A 22,937-nucleotide genomic window follows, 5' to 3' on the forward strand; every position below is an offset into this window, starting at 1 on the left:
GCAGATAGGGAGACAGATTCTGGAGCAGTGGAACAATGACAGGATTGTCGTGGTGGGAGACTTTAATTTCCCAAATATTGATTGGCATCTCTCTAGAGCAAGGGGTTTAGAAGGGGTGGAGTTTTTCAGGAAGGTTTCCTGACACAATGTCTAGATAAGCCTACAAGAGGAGAGGCTGTACTTGATCTGGTATTGGGAAATGAACCTGATCAGGTGTCAGATCGCTCAGTGGGAGAGCATTTTGGAGATAGTGATCACAATTCTAGCTCCTTTACCACAGCACTGGAGAGAGATAGGAACAGACAAGTTGAGATAGTGTTTAATTGGAGTAAGGGGAAATATGAGGCTATCAGGCAGGAACTTGGAAGCACAAATTGGGAGCAGATGTTCTCAGGGAAATGTATGGTAGAAATGTGGCAAATGTTCAGGGGATATTTGCGTGGCGTTTTGCATAGGTATGTTCCAATGAGACAGGGAAAGGATGCTAGGGTATAGAAACCATGGTGTACAAAGGCTGTTGAAAATCTAGTCAAGAAGAAAAGAAAAGCTTACGAAAGGTTCAAGAAACTAGTTAATGATAGGGATCTAGAAAATTATAAGGCTAGCAGGAAGGAGCTTAAGAATGAAATTAGGAGAGCTAGAAGGGACTATGAGAAGGCCTTGGCAAGCAGAATTAAGGAAAACCCCAAGACATTCTACAAGTATGTCAAGAGCAAGAGGATAAGACGTGAGAAAATAGGACCAATCAAGCATAACAATGGAAAAGTGTATATGGATCTGGAGGAGATAGCAGAAGTAGTTAATGAATAATTTGCTTCAGTATTCACTATGGAAAAGGATCTTGGCGAATGTAGGGATGACTTACAGTGGATTGAAAAGCTTGACCATATAGACATTAAGAAAGAGAATGTGCTGGAGCTTTTGGAAAGCATCCATTTGGTTAAGTTTGCAGACAAGATGTACCCCAAGCTACTGTGGGAGGCAAGGGAGGAGATTGCTGAATTTCTGACAATGATCTTTGCATCATAAATGGGGATGGAAGAGGTTCCAGAGGATTGGGGGTTTACAGATGTTGTTCCATTATTCAAGAAGAGATAGTTCAGGAAATTATAGACCAATGAGCCTTACTTTAGTGGTTGGGAAGTTGATGGAAAAAGTCCTGAGAGGCAGGATTTGTGGACATTTGGAGAGGCATAATATGATTAGGAATAGTCAGCATGACTTTATCAAACACGAGGAAATCTGCAGATGCTGGAAATTCATACACACACAAAATGCCACACTCAGGTTGGAGGAACAACACCTTATATACCGACGCAGACTGGGAGACCGTTTCGCTGAACGCCTACGCTCGGTCCGCCAGAGAAAGCAGGATCTCCCAGTGGCCACACATTTTAATTCCACATCCCATTCCCATTCTGATATGTCTATCCATGGCCTCCCCTACCGTCAAGATGAAGCCACACTCAGGTTGGAGGAACAACACCTTATATACCGGCTGGGTAGCCTCCAACCTGATGGCATGAACATTGACTTCTCTAACTTCCGTTAATGCCCCTCCTCCCCTTCTTACCCCATCCCTGACATATTCAGTTGTTTGTTTTTTCTCTCTCTCTCTCTCTGCCCATCACTCTGCCTGTTCTCCATCTCCCTCTGGTGCCTCCCCCTCCCCCTTTCTTTCTCCCGAGGCCTCCCGTCCCATGATCCTTTCCCTTCTCCAGCTCTGTATCACTTTCACCAATCACCTTTCCAGCTCCTAGCTTCATCCCACTACTTTCAAATCTCTTAGTATCTTTCCTTTCAGTTAGTCCTGACGAAGGGTCTCGGCCCGAAACATCGACAGTGTTTCCCCTTATAGATGCTGCCTGGCCTGCTGTGTTCCACCAGCATTTTGTGTGTGTGGCTTTATCAAAGTCAGGTTGTACCTTATGAGCCAAATTGAATGTTTTGAGGATGTGACTAAACATGTCGATGAAGGTAGAGCAGTAGGTGTAGTGTATATGGATTTCAGCAAGGCATTTGATAAGGTAGCCCATGCAAGGCTTATTGAGAAGTAAGGAGACATGGTATCCACATGCTTTGTGGATCCAGAATCGGCTTGGCCACAGAGGTAAAGCGTGGTTGTAGACGGATCTGCATGGAGCTTGGTGACCAGTGGTGTTCCTGAGGAATTTGTTCTGGGATCCCTGCTCTTCATGATTTTTATAAATGACCTGGATGAGCAAGTGGAGAGATGGGTTAGTAAATTTGCTGATGGGGGTGTGGATAGTATGGAGGGCTGCCAGAGGTTACGGTGAGACATTAATAGGATGCAAAACTAGGCTGAGAAGTGGCAGGTGGAGTTCAACCCAGGTAAGTGTGAGGTGGTTCATTTTGGTAGGTCAGATATAATGGCACAATAAAGTATTAATGGTCAGACTCTTGGCAGTGTGGAGGATCAGAGGAATCTTGGGGTCTGAGTCCATAGGGACTCAAAGCTTCTGCGCAGATTGACTCTGTGGTTAAGAAGGCAAGGTGGTCTTTAAAGAATCACCCAGTAGAGTTATTGACCCTAATGTTACAGCTATCTAGGACCCTGGTTAGACCCCACTTGGAATTCTCTGCTCAGTTCTGGTCACCTCACTACAGGAAGGATGTGGAAACTATAGAAAGGGTGCAGAGTTGATTTACAAGGACGTTGCCTGTATTGGGAGCATGCCTTTCAAGAATAGGTTGAGTGAACTTGGCCTTTTCTTCTTGGAGTGGCGGAGATGAGAGGTGACCTGATAGAGGTGTACAAGATGATGAGAGGCATCGACTGTGTGAATAGTCAGAGGCTTTTTCACAGGGCTGAAATGGCTGACATGAGAGGGCACAGTTTTAAGGTGTTTGGGAGTAGCTACAGAGGAATTGTCAGGGTGAGTCTTTTATGCTGAGAGTGGTGAGTGCGTTGAATGGGCTGCCAGTGACGGTGGTGAAGGCGGATATGATAGGGTCTTTTAAGAGACTCCTGGATAGGTACATAGAGCTTAGAAAATAGAGGACTAGGGGTAACGCTTAGTAATTTCTAAAGTAAGTACATGTTTGGCACAGCATTGTGGGCTGAAGGGCCTGCATTGTGCTGTAGGTTTTCTATGTTCTATTTATTTTTATTTATTCATTGAGATACTGTGTGGAGTATGCCCTTCTAACCTTATGAGTCACACTGCCCAGCAAGCTCCTATTTTAATGCTAACCTAATAATGGGACAATTGACAATGACCAATTAACCTACCAACCTGTACATGTTTGGGATGTGAGAGGAAACCGGAGGGAACTCCCGCGATCACAGAGAGAACATACAAACTCCTTACAGGCAGTGGTGGGAAATGAACTAGGGTTACTTGTACTGTGAAGTGGTGTGCTAACCACTATGCTATGTAATACATTTCTAAAGCGCATATATGTTGCCGTATACTACCGTGGGATTCATTTTCTTGCAGGCATTCTCCGAAGAACAGTGTAATACAATAGAAGCTACATACACGAGACTGAGAGAAGATAAACTGACTGTGCAAATTTAAAAAATAAATGTAAGTAAATAGTTGATTGATAGAAAGATAGATAGATTGACCGGTTAATAAATAGATAGAGAGAGAGAGATTGATAGACAGACAGATAGATAAATAGAAATAAATAAACAAATAAATAACACGGAGAACATGAGTTATAGAGCCCTTGAAAGTGAGTCCAGAGGTTGAAGCATTAGTTCAGAGTTGAGATGATTGACGTTATCGATGCTAATTCAGGAGCCTGATGGTTGAAATGTGATAACTGTTCCTGACCTTGATGCTGTAGGACCTAAGGTTCCTGTACCTTCTTTCTGATGCCAGGATGACCCCACTGCCCAGCAAGCCCTGGGATGGGCTTCCTTGATAGTGAATGCTGCTTTCTTATGCCAATGCTCCTTGTAGATGTGCTCAATGATGTGGAGGGATTTGCCTGTGATGTACTGGGCTGTGTCCACCAATTTTTGTAGGTGGGATTTATTATCTGAGGTGGGAGCAGGGAAATAAAATTCAGCCTTGCACCTCCAGGTCCCTCTGACATTCGGGATGCACTTGATGAAGGACGGCTGTGTACCTCAGCAGAATCTCCAAGTAGGTGCAAATCATCCAGACCATCAGCGCGCATACTCACTCTGTGCTGGACAGGAACTCTTCTCAGCACATTGCTGCTGGAATATCCATGGGATACGTGGAAGGTGAAATTAACACACTGACACCCGTCTGTAGATGCCACATCCCGATCCACTGACACTCCTTTTTGGACACCACATCCCGGTCCGCTAACACACCCTCGTAGACACCACATCCCGGTCCGCTAACACACCCTCGTAGACACCACATCCCGGTCCACTCATGCCCCTTTATAGACACCACATCCCGGCCCGCTAACACACCCTCGTAGACACCACATCCCGGCCCGCTAACACACCCTCGTAGACACCACATCCCGGTCCACTCATGCCCCTTTATAGACACCACATCCTGGTCCACTCATGCCCCTTTATAGACACCACATCCCGGTCCACTCATGCCCCTTTGTAGACACCACATCCCGGTCCACTCATGCCCCTTTGTAGACACCACATCCCGGTCCACTCATGCCCCTTTGTAGACACCACATCCCAGTCCACTCATGCCCCTTTGTAGACACCACATCCCGGTCCACTCATGCCCCTTTGTAGACACCACATCCCGGTCCACTCATGCCCCTTTGTAGACACCACATCCTGGTCCACTCATGCCCCTTTGTAGACACCACATCCTGGTCCACTCATGCCCCTTTGTAGACACCACATCCTGGTCCACTCATGCCCCTTTGTAGACACCACATCCCGGTCCACTCATGCCCCTTTGTAGACACCACATCCTGGTCCACTCATGCCCCTTTGTAGACACCACATCCCAGTCCACTCATGCCCCTTTGTAGACACCACATCCTGGTCCACTCATGCCCCTTTATAGACACCACATCCCGGTCCACTCATGCCCCTTTGTAGACACCACATCCTGGTCCACTCATGCCCCTTTGTAGACACCACATCCCGGTCCACTCATGCCCCTTTGTAGACACCACATCCCGGTCCACTCATGCCCCTTTGTAGACACCACATCCCAGTCCACTCATGCCCCTTTGTAGACACCACATCCCGGTCCACTCATGCCCCTTTGTAGACACCACATCCTGGTCCACTCATGCCCCTTTGTAGACACCACATCCCGGTCCACTCATGCCCCTTTGTAGACACCACATCCCGGACCACTCATGCCCCTTTGTAGACACCACATCCCGGTCCACTCATGCCCCTTTGTAGACACCACATCCCGGTCCACTCATGCCCCTTTGTAGACACCACATCCCAGTCCACTCATGCCCCTTTATAGACACCACATCCCAGTCCACTCATGCCCCTTTGTAGACACCACATCCCGGTCCACTCATGCCCCTTTGTAGACACCACATCCCGGTCCACTCATGCCCCTTTGTAGACACCACATCCCGGTCCACTCATGCCCCTTTGTAGACACCACATCCCAGTCCACTCATGCCCCTTTGTAGACACCACATCCCGGTCCACTCATGCCCCTTTGTAGACACCACATCCCGGTCCACTCATGCCCCTTTGTAGACACCACATCCCGGTCCACTCATGCCCCTTTGTAGACACCACATCCCGGTCCACTCATGCCCCTTTGTAGACACCACATCCCGGTCCACTCATGCCCCTTTGTAGACACCACATCCCGGTCCACTCATGCCCCTTTGTAGACACCACATCCCGGACCACTCATGCCCCTTTGTAGACACCACATCCCGGTCCACTCATGCCCCTTTGTAGACACCACATCCCGGTCCACTCATGCCCCTTTGTAGACACCACATCCCAGTCCACTCATGCCCCTTCATAGACACCACATCCCAGTCCACTCATGCCCCTTTGTAGACACCACATCCCGGTCCACTCATGCCCCTTTGTAGACACCACATCCCGGTCCACTCATGCCCCTTTGTAGACACCACATCCCGGTCCACTCATGCCCCTTTGTAGACACCACATCCCGGTCCACTCATGCCCCTTTGTAGACACCACATCCCAGTCCACTGACACCACTCCCCAAATTCTGCCACACATTATTCCAATTTGTGCTAAACTAATACCTCAATTTATCAGCTGTTGCAACTCAACAGCATGACTTTCTTGCCGCTGCACATGGTCTCTATTCTCTTCGTCCAACACCCCAGACACTACCTTCTCCAGTCTAACTCTTTACTCACAACACACAACTAATGCTCCTCTCACAGGCTCACTTCCTTCTCCTTACATTTTTTATGTCCTTCCTTCCATTTCCCATATGTGATATTCACCAGATGTTAACGCAGTTACTACTCTGGTTTTCTGTGTAAGAAAACTGAGTGGTTGAGAGGCTGGCAGTTGAAGAACATGTGGGAAAATAGTGAAGATATCTGGTTTAGAAAGAAATATAGATCAAGTTCTAATTTAAGCAGCGAGTCCTCAGGATGTTATTCTAAGGAGAGACACAGGGAATTTTTTGATGAAACACGAAGAGTTGTCCCACAGGCACTGCTGGTGATTGGAAAGTCGAGAGCAATGTTGGCCTTCAGCAGAAGAAGGAGGACGGGTTTCATGCAACTTTACCGGAGCATGTGAGATCACTCCTGGAATACTGAACACAATTTTGGTATTAAGGAGGGATGGAGATCACAGGGTTGACCATTAGCAGAGAGATTGAGCAGCTTGGGCCTGTATTTACTAGAGTTTAGAAAAACGGAGGGTGATGTCATTGAAACATTCTGGAGGCATTCTGTGTTGCTGAGAGAGGAATCAAGGCAAATGGCAGAGGGGTCTTATCTTTCCATTTGTGCGGCGCAAAAAGAGGCCATTCAGCCCAGTGAATCTTTGCTGATTCATTGAGTAATGTCACTCATATTTTGCCCCCTCTTCCCTGTCAAACACCTCCCACTTTCATCCAGTTCTGTGATTCCAGGAGATAAACTGGAATCATTATTGTATTACCTTGGGCACTAGTAACACATGTCCAACATACATGTTGGACATAGAACATTTTGAACCAAGTGCTGGGGATAGGATTCTTACCAGGGCTGTCAACTAGTCAGCGTTGATCATTGGACTGAGTTCTCAGTTTTTCACTCTTCACTGCTTTGTAACACCATGAACAATATGTGGAGGGAGAGCTCGTTACGTGGCTTCTCATTTCTGCACCATTAGGTTCAGTGGCCAGTGTTTCCATCTGGAGAATTCTGGACAGAGCTGTGGACTACACGGGCTGGGCCGGAAGGTCTCTCCAGAATTCTCCAGGTGGAGGTCAACAAACTCCTTGTCAGGGAGAAATGAAATTCTTCATTCAGCTTTAAGGGCTGGAGTGAACTGTGCAACTGTGTGAGCATGTCAATAAACATTGTGCATGGGGGAGAAAAGGCGAAAGTTTGCACCTCAGTAATTCAGCTGGTTAGGTTGAAGACATCACCAATAGCCTGTCCTTCTCCAACAACATAGACTCCATGGACGTGGAAGCTCACCGATTTCTCGGCTTCACTAAAAGCTCAAGAAATTTGTCTTATCCCCATCGACCCTGAACAGCTTTAGTCGATGCATCCTCTCTGGACGTATATTGCATCATTTATCTGCACAACTCTCATGGCGTGCTATGGCAACTGTTCTGTATGTAACACTAGGAAATGCAGGGTGTACACATCCAGGAAACCAGCCCTCTGTCTCTGGAGTCTGTGTAGACTTCACACTTCTTCAGTAAAGCAGCTATCATAATCAAAGACCCCTATCCACCCCTGGGCATACTCTCTTCCCCATTCTTCCATTGAGCAAAAGTTACACGTACCACCAGGCTTCTGGACAGCCCTTTTTATAAGAGTCTTAAATGGTTCAAAGTATGACAAGATGGACTCTTGATCTCATAATCAACTCCGTTTTGAGCTTCTATTGTTTACCTTCACTGCACCTTCTCGTTAGCTGTTACACTTCATTCTGTTTTGCTGTCATTTTACCTTGATCTACCTCAGTTCATTGGGTAATGATCTGTATAAACAGGTACCAAAACCAAATCATACCGCCCTCACACCGAGGAACAGCACCGTGGATGCATGTACCTGACCCATGGTCTGATATATACTGATCCAAAATAGCTGGATTCCTTGAGCCGATCATCCCGACTGAAATAACCAAACATGGACCATGAAAGATTGCTCCCAGAGGGAGCTCTGGGAATGAAAACACCTAGTGTGTAGCAAGGGCTGAGATGGAGATGGACAAACTCCTCCTTGACTTCAGATACCAAAATTGAGGACAGTCAGTGGGAGTGTTTGGCTTTTTAGGGAAGGTTGGAGAACATTTTTGATTCTTTTCTCTGTCCGGCTGGGAATTTGTTATGTGAGAGTGCTGAGTGGAGAGAATCATTTTCGGGAGTCTGGTGTCTGGTATAGAGTAAATGAGTTTTATCAGTCACAGGAATAACTGCACTCGCTGGGCACAACTTCAGAGCTGGCTCTGCAGTGGACACAGCACTCAGGGAACACTCTGCAGGAGGGAGAGGATAATGGTGAATGGTGCTTTCCCATTGGTGGTCTCTGACCAGTGGTGGATGACAGGGTTGGATACATGGGACTTTACTCTCAGTGATATAAAGACTGCATGTGTTTATATGGTTTCAAAATGGTTGTTATGACGCATCTAGCATGGTAGTGTAGTGTGTACTGCTTGTTGCTTTCACTTTCTGCTTCCACCGCTGTCTAGCAGTCTTGCAAAAAGGAGAGATGAATGTGTAAGTTTCTTCCTGCCAGTACACAGCCTCTCCAACAGCAAGGCTCACGTAGTGCCTCCTCACTGGCGACACATGGAAACTGCACTCCTTTTGGACTCAGGCTGAATTACAGAGGATGGGGAAGAGATTTTTCCCCTGCACACAAAGCACATAGGCCTACCAGTGCTTGTGAACCAGATCCTCAGCTCTGGGTAAATAGCCCCACTACCTTGTGGGCTGCCTCGGGAGAGATGAAGGTGACAAGAGTAAACCCAGTGGAGCCCCTAAGGCAGCTGGACATCTTTGAACATCCTTTCAGCAGATCCTGCAGCCAAGCTGGTGCCAAACATATTGCTTCATAAGCTTTCCTTTGGACTATACCGGTGAGGCTGAGAGGGGGATCTTAATGACTGGGCATCTCAGGATCTCCATACCTTCCACCCAGGCTTGTGATGATCATCATCATCACCCATTGGCCTTCAAGACAGATGGATGCCAAGCACCATTGCCTTGTGTATATAGGAGATGTGTTCAATAAGGTTGTGGATAACCAGTGTGATAGATAGAGGAGTTTATCTAAGGCTATGGCACCATACAGATCAGCTGAAAGGTTGGGTGGAGCATTATCAAATGAAATTTAATTCCAACAAATGTGAGTTGATACATTTTGTGAGGTTAAAATGGGACGGTCATATTGTAGGATAACATAATTGGGAGAGATGTACATAATTCACAACCACCCACATTGAGTTGGGGTCTCGCCAAGAGGCTGTTCTGATGTGATGATATTGTTACATTAGGAGTTTTAGGGTGTTCTGTGTATAGGTTTTGGACTTCAATAAAACATGTAAAAGGTTTCATTAATCATATAACGCCTCATTCTGTTTTATCTGTGGAAACCTACTTTGGTGATCCCGATTGTCTAGGATGATTCCAGAGTTACTGAACATGTCGGCCAACACAGTTGTTTTGAAACTGTGGGAGTTTTGGGAGCAAATTGCTATCACTTGGTTTGTACAAGTTGAGGCCCGGTTTGCTCTGTGAGAAATCTCCATGGACAACACGAAGTTGTAACATGTTGTAGTCTTGCTCAGCTATTCCACAGCTGCGAGATTAGTAAGTTTGCTTGAATACGATAATTGAAAACTCACTTTTTACAGACATTTGGACTTTTGGAGTTTGAACTTGCCAAACAGTTACTCTTCTCAGCAATGCCAGGCCTTCGGAGCTAATGCTGTCTCTCCTGGGAAATCAGCATCCTTGTTTTATTTTTAAAGAATTCTTCATGCAGCAAATGCCTGATCCAGTTCATGTAGCCCTCGCTAATGCACCTATGATAGACGATAGGGAGCTTGCTAAAATGGCTGACAGTCCACACACAGCCAGAGAGCAGTGCATCATTCTTCTTCCTTTCTCTAATTCAAGAAGGCTGGTCAGCAAGACCCTCAACAGAACGATGCCTACTCCTGCAAAACAGGTGATGCCAGGGTTGTGTTTTCATCATGCTCGCTTTGGTACGAGCACCAGTAATTGCTGTCCACCTTTCAGCTTCGACAGTGCCAGCACATTGGGACATCAGAGGTCTGTGAACACTGTGGGTTCCAGCTGCCTGGGTCATCTGCTGTTCATTACGGACACCCACTCAGGGTGACACAGGTGCTCAAGAGAGTGTGTTGCCATCATCACCTATTGATGAGAAGCCAAAAAGCAATGAAACCTTGCTGGAAGCCACAAAGATCCAGACTTACAGGACATGACGGGTGATATTCTGCTTCAGTGAGTGATGTTACACATAGGGCTTTGTCAAGGCTTAAGTGACTAGATCTCTGCTTGGTGCAGATTTCCTGTATTTCCAAGACCTTTGGTTGATCTTAAGAACTGCCAATCTGTGGATGTCAAGGTCTTTGGGTTGTTACTCTGCTCCCTCAGTAAGTTCCCCACAACAAATCTGTCAAGCACATGCACCAACGCATGTGAGTTTACTCAACTGCTGGGTGAATTTCCAGACCTCACCAAGCCCTCATTCTCCACTACAGTTACAAAACATGGGGCCAAGCACCACATTCTCACAACTGCCGTGTCAGTTTTCGACCACACGTGCAGGCTCAGTTTGCAAACATGAAAGACTTGGCATTGTATGTTGGTGCAATAGCCCCTGGGTTTTAGCCCTTAACATGGTCCCTAAGTCCAATGGTCGCTGCTGCCCATATAGTCAATACTGATGCCTTAACAAGGCCACCACCCCTGATCATTACCCGGCCCCACATATCCAGGACTTTTTGGTTCATTTAGCCGGAAGGTTAATTTTTTCCAAAGTCCAACTAGTTAGGGGCTATCATTAGGTGCCTGCATGCTTGGAGGACATTCCCAAAGCAGCTGAGATAAAATTGCATTTTTGAGCTTCTGCAAATGCAGCACAGATTTTCCAAAGACTGATGGACCCTTAGAGTACCTAAGTTACTGAAAGGTAAACGTAGAGTTGCTTTTTGTTTACCTGGATGACATAGTTCTCACCAGTGAGTCCCAATATGAACACGTATCTCATCTCTGCACGCTTTTTGAGAGCCTAAACCAACATTGGTTGATTATTAACCCCGCTAAGTGCCAGCTTTAGTTGTCAAACATTGACTTTCTCAGCTACCACATCATCGCAGAAGGCGATTCCATCAAAGTAGCCACTATTATGGAATTCCCAGTGCCCAAAACTACTAAAATATTACAGGAGATTTTGGGCCTGGTGAATTTCTATCACTGCTTCATTCCATGAGCTGCTGAACTTATGGTTAAAGACAATACCCCTAATGTTGGCATGATCGTCTCCCCCCTGGTCTAATGGTCAGTGGACATGACCAGAGCATCTGATGATACTGAACGAGTTCTTTCTAACGTGACCCTATTGGTGCACCCACTCCCCAATACCCCCATAACATTAGTTCTGATGCATCAGACCGTGCTGAATAGACAGGTTGCACTTGAATCCGAGTGGAACCAATATTCTAGTGGGCAGATTTAGTAGAGCTGTTGGGAGTGGTTTAAACTAATATGGCAGGGGGATGGGAACCAGTATGACAGAGCTGAGGATGAGCCAGCAGGTTTACAAGTAGATGATGGGTGTAACATGAACGTAAGGAAGGACAAGCCAATGACTGGGTACAAATGCAGACAGAGCAAAATGCTAACTTCTACCACAGTGGCCAAATTAAAAAGGGTGAAGAATGCAGGACTGAAGATGCTGTATTTAAATGCATGTAGCATTTGGAAAAAGGTGGATGAACTTATGACATAATTAGAGATTGGTCAGTATGACATTGGCATCACTGAGTCGTGACAGAAAGAAGGCCATTGTTGGGAGCCTAACATTAAAGGATATACTTTGTATCGAAAGGACATACAGCAAGGCATAGGTGATGTTGTGGCTATTTTGGTAAGAGATGGTATTACATCTTTAGAAAGAGGTGACATAGGGTCAGAGAATGTTGAATCTTTGTGGGTGAAGTTAAGAAACTGCAAGGGTAAAAATAAACCATTACGGGAATTACATACAGGCCTCCAAATGTTAGCCAATGTGAGGAGTTGAGATTGCAAAGGGAGCTGGAAAAGGCACGTAAGAGGGAAATGACACAATTGTGATGGGGGACTTCAATATGCAAAAGGATTGAGGAAATGAGGTTGATTTTGAATTGCAGGAGAGGGTATCTGTTGAGTGCCTATGAGATGGCTTTTTAGAGCAGCTTAAGGTTGAGCCGACTCGGGGAAAGGCTATCTTAGATTGGGTGTTGTGTAATAAACCAAATATTATTAAGGAGCTTAACATAAAGAAACCCTTAGGAGGCAGTGATCATAATATGATAGAATTTGTACTGCAATTTGAGAGGGAGAAGCATAACTCACATGGATCTGTACCACAATGGAATAAAGGGAACTACAGAGGCCTGAGGGAGGAGCTTGCCCAGGTGGATTGGAGGGAGATACTCGTGGGGATGACAGCTGAACAGAAGCAGCTGAAGTTTCTGGGAATGGTTCACAAGGCGCAAGATAGATATGTCCCACGGAAGAAGAAGTCCTCAAAAAGCAGGGGTAGGCGACAATGGCTGACAAGGGAAGATAAGGATTGTATAAAAGCCAAGGAAAGGGCATATAATGTAGCAAAAGTGAGTGATGATCGGGAAGCTTTTAAAATCCAACAAAAGGCAACTAAAAAAAGCTATACGCAGAGAACAGATGAAATATGAGGAAAATCTAGTCAATAATATTAAGCAGGGCATCAGAAGTTTTTACAATTATATAAAGAGTGAAAGAGAGTTGAGAGTTGGTATTGAACCAATGGTAAATGATGCTGGTGAGGTAGTAATGGGGAACACAGAAATGGCAGATGAATTTAATGGGTACTTTGCATTCGTCTTCACTGTGGAAGACACTAATAGTGTGCCAGAGGTCTGTGAGTGTCAGGGAGCAGCAGTGAGTGTCATGGCTATTACAAAGGAAAATGTGCTAGGCAGTCTCAAAGTTCTCAAGGTAGATAAGTCACCGGGTAGATGGACTACAATCCAAAGTCCTGAGGGAGGTTGCTGAAGAGATAACAGATGCATTGGTCATAATCTTTCAAGAATCACTTGATTCTGGCATGGTCCCAGAGGACTGGAAGATTGCAAATGTCACTCCACTGTTAAAGAAGGGAGGAAGGCAAAAGAAAGGATATTATAGGCCAGTTAGCCTAACCTCCGTGGTTGGAAAAGTGTTGGAGTCCATTATTAAGGATTAGGTTTCCGGGTACTTGGAGACTAATGATAAAATAGTCAAAGCTGGCATGGTTTCTGTAAAGGGATATCTTGCCTGACCAATCTGTTAGAGTTCTTTGAAGAAGTAAAAAGCAAGGTGGACAAAGGGAAGGCTGCGGATGTCTTTTACTTGGATTTTCAGAAGGCATTTGATAAGGTGCCAGACAAGAGGCTGCTTAACAAAATAAAATCCTATGGCATTACAGGAAAGATGCTGGCATGGATAGAGGAAGGGCTGACAGGCAGGAAGCAGCGAATGGGAATAAAAGGGCCTTTTCTGGTGGTGTTCCTCAGAGGTCAGTATTAGGACTGCTACTTTTCACATTGTCAATGATTTGTATAACGGAATTGATAGCTTTGTGGCAAAGTTTGCGGATGATACAAAGGTAGGTGGAGAGGTTGGTAGTCCTGCAGCAGGACTTAGACAAATTGGAAGAATGGGCAAAAAAGTGGCAGATGGAATACAGTGTTGGAAAATGTATGATAATGCATTTTGGTAAAAGGAGCAACAGTGTGGCCTGTTACTGTATCTAAATGGGGAGAAGGTTCAAACATCAGAGATGCAGAGGGACTTAGGAGTCCTTGTGCAAGACTCCCAGAAAGTTAATTTACACTTGAGTCTGTCGTAAAGAAGGCAAATGCAACTATGACATTTATTTCAAGAGGAATAGAGTATGAAAACTAGTCGGGCACAATTAAGGTATCGTCGACAGTTTTGGGTCCCATAGCTCAGGAAAGATGAGCTGTCATTGGAGAGAGTTCAGGGGAGGTTCACGAGGATGATTTTGGGAATGAAGGGGTTAACATATAAGGAATGTTTGGTCCCCTACTCTCTGCAACTTAGAAGAATGTGTAGGGATCTCACTGAAACTTACTGAATGTTGAAAGGACTAAATAGGCTGGATGTGAAGAGGACGTTTCCTTTGGTGGGATTATCCAAAAGTAGAGGGCACAGCCTCAAAATTGAGTGGTGACCTTTTAAAACAGAGTTAAGGAGGTATTGTTTTAGCCAGAGAGTAGTAAATTTGTGGAATGCTGTGCCACAGACTGGGATAGAGGCCAAGTCCGTGAGTATACTTAAGGTGGAAGTTGATCATTTCTCGATCGGTGAGAGCATCAAATGATATGGTGAGAAGGCAGGTGTATGGAGACGAGTGAGATCCAGGATTAGCCATGATTGAATGGTGGAACAGACTTGATGGGCTGAATGGCCTTATTCTACTCCTATGTATTATGCTGTGGATGCTGGTCACGAACAGCTGTCAGAGGTGTGTGGCAGCCATTCCCTTCTTCCATCAGCTGTTTTATCCTCTCTTTCCCAAAAAGAAGTACAGCATGTTTGACCATCAGCTTCTCAGTCTCTCTCCGGCTGCTTGCCATCTTCATTTTCGATCAGAGGGTCACTGTATCACAGCCTTGTTGACCACAAACCCATTGTTCACACAACGGCCAAAATATCAGACCCTTTGTCTGCATGACAGCAATGCCACCTGGCCGACATACTCACATTCACAAAGATATACAACATATCAAGGGGAAAAGTAATGCAGTGGCCGATTGCCTCTAACGGTCAGCCGCTAAGGTCAAACACATCGGGAATGACTATGCCAGCACTGCAGCCGGCCAAGTTACTGACCCGGAGACACAGGCTTACTGAACAGCAGTAACTAGCCTGCAGTTGGCTGACACCACACTTGGGGAAGCTGGGGTTTCTCTTGTGTGCAAAGTCTCAACTGGTCGCCTCGCCTCATCGTGTTCGCAAAATGAAGGTGGACTGTTTTCAACATCTGGGCTGAAAGCCCTCACAGAAACAGGCTGCACTGAAGTTTGTTTCACACGACCTCAGAAAGAAAATGCGTGATTGGCTGTCGCTGTGTGGAGCGCCAGAGGGCAAAAATTAACCGTCACGTTCAGGTACCATTGGCATTTTTTGAAGTCACTGAGTGACGGTTTGACAATGCCAATGTTGGTCCTTCCCCCCCCCCCCCCCACCCGTGGTTTCATGCACCTTCTTACCATGGTGGGCCATGCTACCAGGTGGCCATAGGTCAAGGTCCAGAAGAATACCGACAAAGTATTGCTAGCTGGGATCGGGTTAGATGTCTTGTTGTGATAGCATGGGCATAATAGGTCAAAGGGCCTGGTTTTGTGCTGCATGAACCCATGGCACCTATGGAACAGTTAAGATGATAAGGTAGGAGTAGCAGAGGTAGTGTACAGGATTTCCAAACGGTTTCTGATAAGGTGGCACGAGAAAGACAGATTTAATTGACTTTTGTTATTGGCCCCAGTGAGGATCGGGGAGCTGATCCCATCGCAGAGAGAATACGTTACAGAGAATAAGGCGGAATGGGACTATGCGAATGACTGAGAGGGAGAAATGATGGGACGTCCTTCTTCCTCGTCGATAAGAAATGCGACCCAGTAGAACATCCGTGGCACCATGGCACAGTGGTTAGGGCAGAGGGCGGAGAGTGGAGCACTGACAAGTACAGAGAGCCGGAATCAATGGGCCGATTTGCCATTCAACATCATTAACGAATGGGAGGCGGGGACGGCGTGGGGCAGGAATCAGTACTGGGGCTCCAGCACTTCCTAGTCTGTGAATGACGGGTCAGTGAGGGAACTCAGTGATCGGAAACTGGATGGGCAAACTCGCCCAAAAGTTTGATTCTTTCCTAACGTTCCTCACCCTGAGGTGTATCTCGGAATTCCAGTCCCATTGCAAGGAATGACATGGAGAGATCTGTCAACGATCACACACACGTCCCCTCCCCTGCAGCGATACTCCCAGCTCAGTCTCAGCCCATGCAAATGAGGTGACGCTGATCAAAGCTCACACACAGCACAGCCCACATCACTTTCAATCTTTATTAATACTTAACAAATGTACAAACAAAATAAAATCAATTTAACAACTCCATACAACACGCGATAGAGATCCAGTTAACATCGTAGGTTTATGATACTATAACGCACCGGGTCCTAATCTGACCTCTGAATGAAACATGCAGACACGGCTTTAACTCCTCCCTCGGAGTGTCAGACACCCTGAGTCAATAGGCTGGTCCTGGACTAATGTCCAGTTGGCATAATTTACTCATCATTATTTAATTATTTATGGTTTTATATTGCTAGATTTCGACACTATTCTTGGTTGGTGAGACTGTCACGAAAACCCAATTTCCCTCAGGATGAATAAAGTATTCCTGGCTGTCTGTCTGTAAACTGTGAATATGATTCAAACTCAGCTCTCTTTCTTCACTGGGCACCAGCGTCAACTTCCCGAGTCGATGCTGAAGTTTCACCTCCATTCGGGAGCCGGGAAGAATTGAACCCACGTTCAAAACTAGCTCTTGAGACCTCGTTGAAGTCTGGAGATTTCACTTCGTCTTTGCCACCCTGGTGTTTCCTGTCCAGGTACTCCACTGACTCTTTAACCCATTCCTCCTTGGCTCTAGTGCAAATCTTCATATTCCTCTTGTTGGTGAATCTGAAGCAGAACAAACAGTGGCGATTACGGGAGAGTCATCAACCATTGTTCTCAAACATTTTGCAGTTGCACGTTGAAACACTTACATGACAGCAGGTGTCGGGCACAAGAGAGCTTCCGTGTAGCTCTTAAGCCTCTTGCGAGGAATGGGCGTGGTCCTAAACCTCTCACAGCATTCTAGCGTTATGATTGAAGCTGAGGGAGAAGGAAAAACAAATAGTTAGATACCGCTAGATAACTCAACCCACCTTAACCCACGTGAACGCACTGCCTCGCGCATGAAGGCCTTTCCAACCCAAGACATTTAACGGTGTAACCCCGTCCTTCATATAAACTACTGTACGCCATTCCCCTACCGATCTGATGACCCTTCCAGTCCCTTTGACTGACTGCCATTCCCGACCCTCCCTCCAAGAGAATCATTCCACTGTGAGCTGTTCAATATCACCGCCAACCGATGGGAAGCGGGAGAGCTGCTCCCCGCAGCTGATCACGGTGCATTGTCGGGATTGGGTATGGAATATTGGGAATAAGGAAAATCTCTTACCCGGGGCGGGTGCAGCTTGCTTGAAACAGCAGATCCACAGAGCTGCCAACATTGCGACCACGCAGAGCGCTGCCTTCATCTTGTCCTGTACCAGGATGGAATTGATGGCCGTGTGATTCACCAGCTCCCATAGTCTGCTTTATAAAGGGGGTTGGCAGCACTCATGGTCATCAATTTAGGGCTTCCCTGGAAAGTCCCCAAACCAGCACTGGCCACTGCTCCGATGTTCCATAAAAAGGGAAGTACAGGAATTCTCCGAATGGCCGTTCGGTAGTTCAGCTGTAAAGGGCGCTCTTTAACTTTCTGGGGCGGACTTTCTTAGTACTAGCGCGTCTGACTTCTTTCAGGCAATCCCACATCCGATTCAGAGGGGAAGAGAAAGTTGAAATACAAGAGCTAGTTTCAAACGCATGCGTTCTCTCCGTGGACTGGGATATGGATGAAAGTGCAAGATCAACCGTTTAGAGACAGCACATGGGATGATAATACTGTTGCAATCAAAGAAAGTTGATTGAGTTGCAATCAAGTTGGTTGAGTGAAGTACAGGGCTGGCGATTCAATGTCCCTGAGTATAGAAACTCCAGGCGTGACAGAGCGGACATGGCCCTCCTGATGGGGCAGAGAATTACTGCGCTGCTCAGGGTCGATGTCCTGGAGGGATGGGCTGATAAAACTCTCGGGCTCATTCGGTCACTCAACAGGAAACAGATCCTTCAGTCCAGCTCGTCCTTTCCATAGTGACCAGCAACCTGGTCCCAGTCGTCGCGATTGGACTGTATTTTTCATAATGCTTCCGAACCATGTGCTTATCCGAAGTTTTTATCAGTCGTTCAGGCATCAATGAAACCTTTGGCAGCTGATGGCGGAGTTACAACTCAGATCCTTTTTAAGGATACTCTCTCCTGTCCATTTTAGTTGTCTTACTCTGAGGAATATCTTTTTGCGTTCTGCACGTGATTTATGTGCTCTTTATCATTTTATACTTCTCTATAAGATCACGCCTCGATCTCCCAAATTCTTAAGAATAAAGTCCTTGCCTACCCAACCTTTCCTTGTAATGCAGATGCTCGAATTCTGTTAGCATCTTCCCAGATCTTCCCTGCAACCTGTCCTGTTTAATGGTATCTTTCCTATAACAGGGCTACCAAAACCGGACACAATACTCAAAGCGTGGCCTTATCAATGACTTGTCCAAATGTGCCATACAGTAACTTGTCAGCTCAAATAGTCTAAAAGCATTCATCACCACCCTGTGACACTGCACAGTTACAACTTGGGAATAAAAGAGTGGTTTTCAGTGTACGAGAATAGAGGTTTCAGGCATGACAGGTGGAGGTGCAGATGAGAAGGGAATGTTTACCTGCTGATCAAGGGAATTGTTACAGTTGTAAAAAGGGTGAATATCCTGGAAGGACCAGAGAAGAAGAATACAGGGCTAGAATGTAAGATGAGGGAGGGGTGTTTGCATGTATGGAGTTATGAGTTTTGTTTTGGAAGATACCACTATCTAGCTATACAGTAATTTTGTTGATTTAAAAATATTGTAAGTTCCTCACATTTTGTGGCAGATGATCTACTAGGGCATTGTTGGTCAGAGCATAGTTGAAGAGTTGGGTTGTAGTTGAGAACAATATTCTCCAATCACTGCTGTTCTCTGTAATAATCCTGGAAATGGGCTCTGCTTGCAGAACATACAGTAGTGTGAAAGGAGGCAAGTTTTTCCTTGAAAATATTCTGGTGGCTTCTAGCCCAGATTCTGCTTTTGCACAGTTTTCTACAGTTTCTGAAAGAAACATAGAAAACCTACAGCACAATACAGGCCCTTCAGTCCAAAAAGCTGTGCTGAGCATATCCCTACCTGAGCAATGCCCTAGGGTTGCCTAGCCTACTGATGTTTACAGTTTCTACATCTTGTTTACTGTCACTGTTCTATAGATTTGTTAGTATGCCCACAGAGGAAGAACCGCGTGGTTGTTTGTGCTGACATGTTTGTACAGAACTCTGATAATAAATTTCACTTTGAGCTTTTACTAAGAAATTTCTTTTTAATCCTGGGTGGGATTACAGTGTTTAATTTATTTATTAAATTATTTTTGTCAATTATTGTCTGAGACTCCTACACTGTAAAAGTACCAGATGGAATGGAGTTTGTCATGTGATGGGGTCTTGAATTGACCCTATGAACTCTGCTCTTAACAAGAAAGAGAAAGAGGGAGGTGTACAATGCAGAATCCTTGTTATTAAGAGAGAGAGAGAGAGAGAGAGAGAGAGAGAGAGAGAGAGAGGGAGGTGAAGAATGCTCAGGAGATTGATGTTGTGGCTTCTCGGCTGTTTGTTTACATTTCCACAAGGACACTGCCTGCTTGTCAATTCTTACAGAGAGAGGAGGGTGGAGCAGTTTGATAGACAGCTGGGGTTCTGCATGCTGAGATGAATGCCAGGTCAGCTGCTGGACACACAGACACACGGTTTTGGACACTGGATGAGCTTTGTTGTGCCCACAGGAAGGTGGGTTTTTGGAGGAATGATGAGGAGAACCGATCAGTGGCTCTCGCAGTGCAGAAAAGGTGTGACCGGTGGGGAGTTATTTGTGTGTCCAACCCTGGCCTGGCTTGATAATTCCACCACAGAAGAACGGTCACCTTTGTTATGGTCACAGTCGGTGACTTTAAAAGGATTTCACAGGACAACGGGAAGATCGACGGTACCAGCTCACCTGAAGACCTACACACCTCTCTCTCTCTCCAGCTCTTCCCTACTAAATACCACAAACTGAACTGAACTTTCTTCATCATCATAAGACTGTATCTATTTACCCCTAGGCTTGAAGAAGCTTGGTTTTCCTATTTCCACACTTATGTATATATATAATCATTGCTAACCTGTTTGATATATCTGCATTTTTATTACTGTATGGCATAGTTGCTAATAAACACTATTAGTTAACAGCAATACCAGACTTCAAAGTGTTTTCCATTTCTGCTGGTTCTTTAACCCGTCACGGGGTTAAGTGACAGTCAAATGTGTTCAGGAATCTTTCCATAATCAGTACATAGAAGTGCCGACAAGAGAATGTGCGATACTTGATCTGCTATTAGGGAATGAGACATCGGGTGACAGAAGTTTGTGCAGGAGACCACTTTGCATCTAGTGATCATAATGCCATTATTTTCACAGTAAATATAGAAAAGGATAGGTCTGGTCCGTGGGTTGACATTCTATATTGGAGAAAGGCCAATTTTGATGGGTAGGCAATAGACCTCACCAGTTCCCCAACACCACCACACTCCTCAGGTTAGCGGAACTGATACTCACACTTAATAACTTCTCTTTTGGCTCTTCCCACTTTCTTCAGACCAAGGGTCATAGAGTAGCTATGGGCACTCGCATGGGCCCTAGCTATGCCTGCCTCTTCGTGGGTTATGTGGAACAGTCTATGCTCCAAATCTATATTGGTACTGCTCCCCAACTTTTCCTTCGATACATTGACGACTACATTGGTGCTGCTTCCTGCACCCATGCTGAGTTTGTCAATTTCATCCACTTTGACTCTAACTCTCACCCAGCCCTCAAATTCACTTGGTCCATCACGGACGCTTCTCTGCCCTTTCTTGACCTCTCGGTCTCCATCTCTGGAGATAGACTGTCCACTGACATCTTCTATAAACCCACCAACTCCCATAACTACCCTGATTATATCTCTTCCCACCCTGCCAAATGCAAAAATTCTATTCCCTATTCCCAGTTCCTCCGTCTCCGCCGTATCTGCTCCAAGGATGAGGCTTTCCATTCCAGGACATCCCAAATGTCCTCTTTCTTTAAGAATCGTGGTTTCCCTTCTGCCGTTATCAATGATGCCCTCACCCGCATCTCCCCCATTTCCCGCACTTCGGCCCTCAGCCCATCCTCCTGTCACCAGAACAGGGACCGCGTTCCCCTTGTCCTCACCTATCACCCCACCAGCCTCCAGATCCTGCATATTATCCTCTGCAACTTCCGCCACCTTCAACAGGAACCCACCTCTAAGGACAACTTTCCCTCGCTACCTCTCTCTGCTTTTCGCAGGGATCGTTCCCTCCACAACTGCCTGGTCCACACGTCCCTCCCCACAGAACTCCCACCTGGCACTTATCCCTGCAAGCGTAAGTGCTACACCTGCCCCTACACCTCCTCCCTTACCACCATTCAGGGCCCCAAACAGTCCTTCCAGTTGAGGCAACACTTCACTTGTCAGTCTGTTGGGGTAATCTATTGCATCCGGTGCTCCTGGTGCAGCCTCCTCTACATCGGCGAGACCTGACGCAGATTGGGGGACGCTCTGTCCGTCACAAAAGACAGGATCTCCCGGTTGCCACTCGCTTCAACACTCCTTCACATTGCCATTCAGATATGTCCATACCTGGCCTCCTCTACTGCCATGATGAGGCCAAACTGCGGTTGGGGGAACAACATCTCATATACCGTCTGGGTAGTCTCCAGCCCCTTGGAATGAACATCGAATTCTCCAACTTCTGGTAATTCCCTCCCTCTCCCTTCCCCATCCCACCTTCACTCTGTCTCCTCTTCTAGCTGCCTATCACCTTTCATGACTCAGCCTTCTCCTACTACACATAGTGCTTTCCCCTTAGATTCCTTCTTCACCTCTCCTGCCTATCCCCTCCCCCACCCCTTGATCTTTCCTCTGATTGTTTTTCCACCCTTCCCCCACCTTCTTTTTAGGGCCCCTGGCCCCGCTTTCTTCAGTCCTGATGAAGGGTTTCGACCTGAAACGTTGACTGCTCTTTTCAACGGATGCTGCCAGACCTGCTGAGTTCATCCAGCTTTTTTGTACGTCTCAGTTTTGAAGGTATCAGAAAGGAGCTGGATTAGGGCAGGCTGTTTTCTGACAAAGATGGACTTGGTAAGTCTGAGGCCTTCAAAGGTGAAAATTTGACAGCACAAAGCTTGTTCATGCCTGTCAGAATAAAAAGGTAAAGAAAACAGGTTTAGGGAAAAAAGGAGTCGAATAGCAGGTATTGGCAACACAGAACAAATGATGTACTCATGGAGTATAAGAATTAGAGACATGCAAGAAAACACTTAACAAAGAAACCAGGAGGCATGAGGTTGCTCTAGCAGACAAGGTAAAGGAGAATCCTGAGCCATTCTACAGATTTGTTAAGAGCATAGTGATAGCAAGGGACAAAATTGGTCCCCTGGAAGTGTCAGGGCATTGAAGCAGTGACCAAATCACAGTCCAAGTACTGTGTTCACTGTGGTATTTACAGAGTAGTAACTCCAGAGGACCAGCAAAGTCAGCG

At 46.1% G+C, this 22,937-nt stretch overlaps 1 protein-coding gene across 1 annotated transcript; it reads right to left on the reverse strand.

Annotated features, from left to right (window-relative positions):
• Positions 1–16,460: 16,460 nt before the first annotated feature.
• LOC132407131 (eotaxin-like) lies at positions 16,461–17,950 on the reverse strand. The gene is made up of 3 exons (XM_059993428.1): positions 17,638–17,950; positions 17,177–17,285; positions 16,461–17,090 (listed from the first exon to the last, which is right to left on the reverse strand). Exons 1-3 carry the CDS (start codon positions 17,714–17,716, stop codon positions 16,859–16,861), a joined length of 420 nt encoding a protein of 139 aa, XP_059849411.1. The 5' UTR covers positions 17,717–17,950; the 3' UTR covers positions 16,461–16,858.
• Positions 17,951–22,937: the final 4,987 nt, after the last annotated feature.

Source organism: Hypanus sabinus, chromosome 17, assembly GCF_030144855.1.
Source record: "Hypanus sabinus isolate sHypSab1 chromosome 17, sHypSab1.hap1, whole genome shotgun sequence".
Classification (NCBI taxonomy): Eukaryota; Metazoa; Chordata; class Chondrichthyes; order Myliobatiformes; family Dasyatidae; genus Hypanus; species Hypanus sabinus.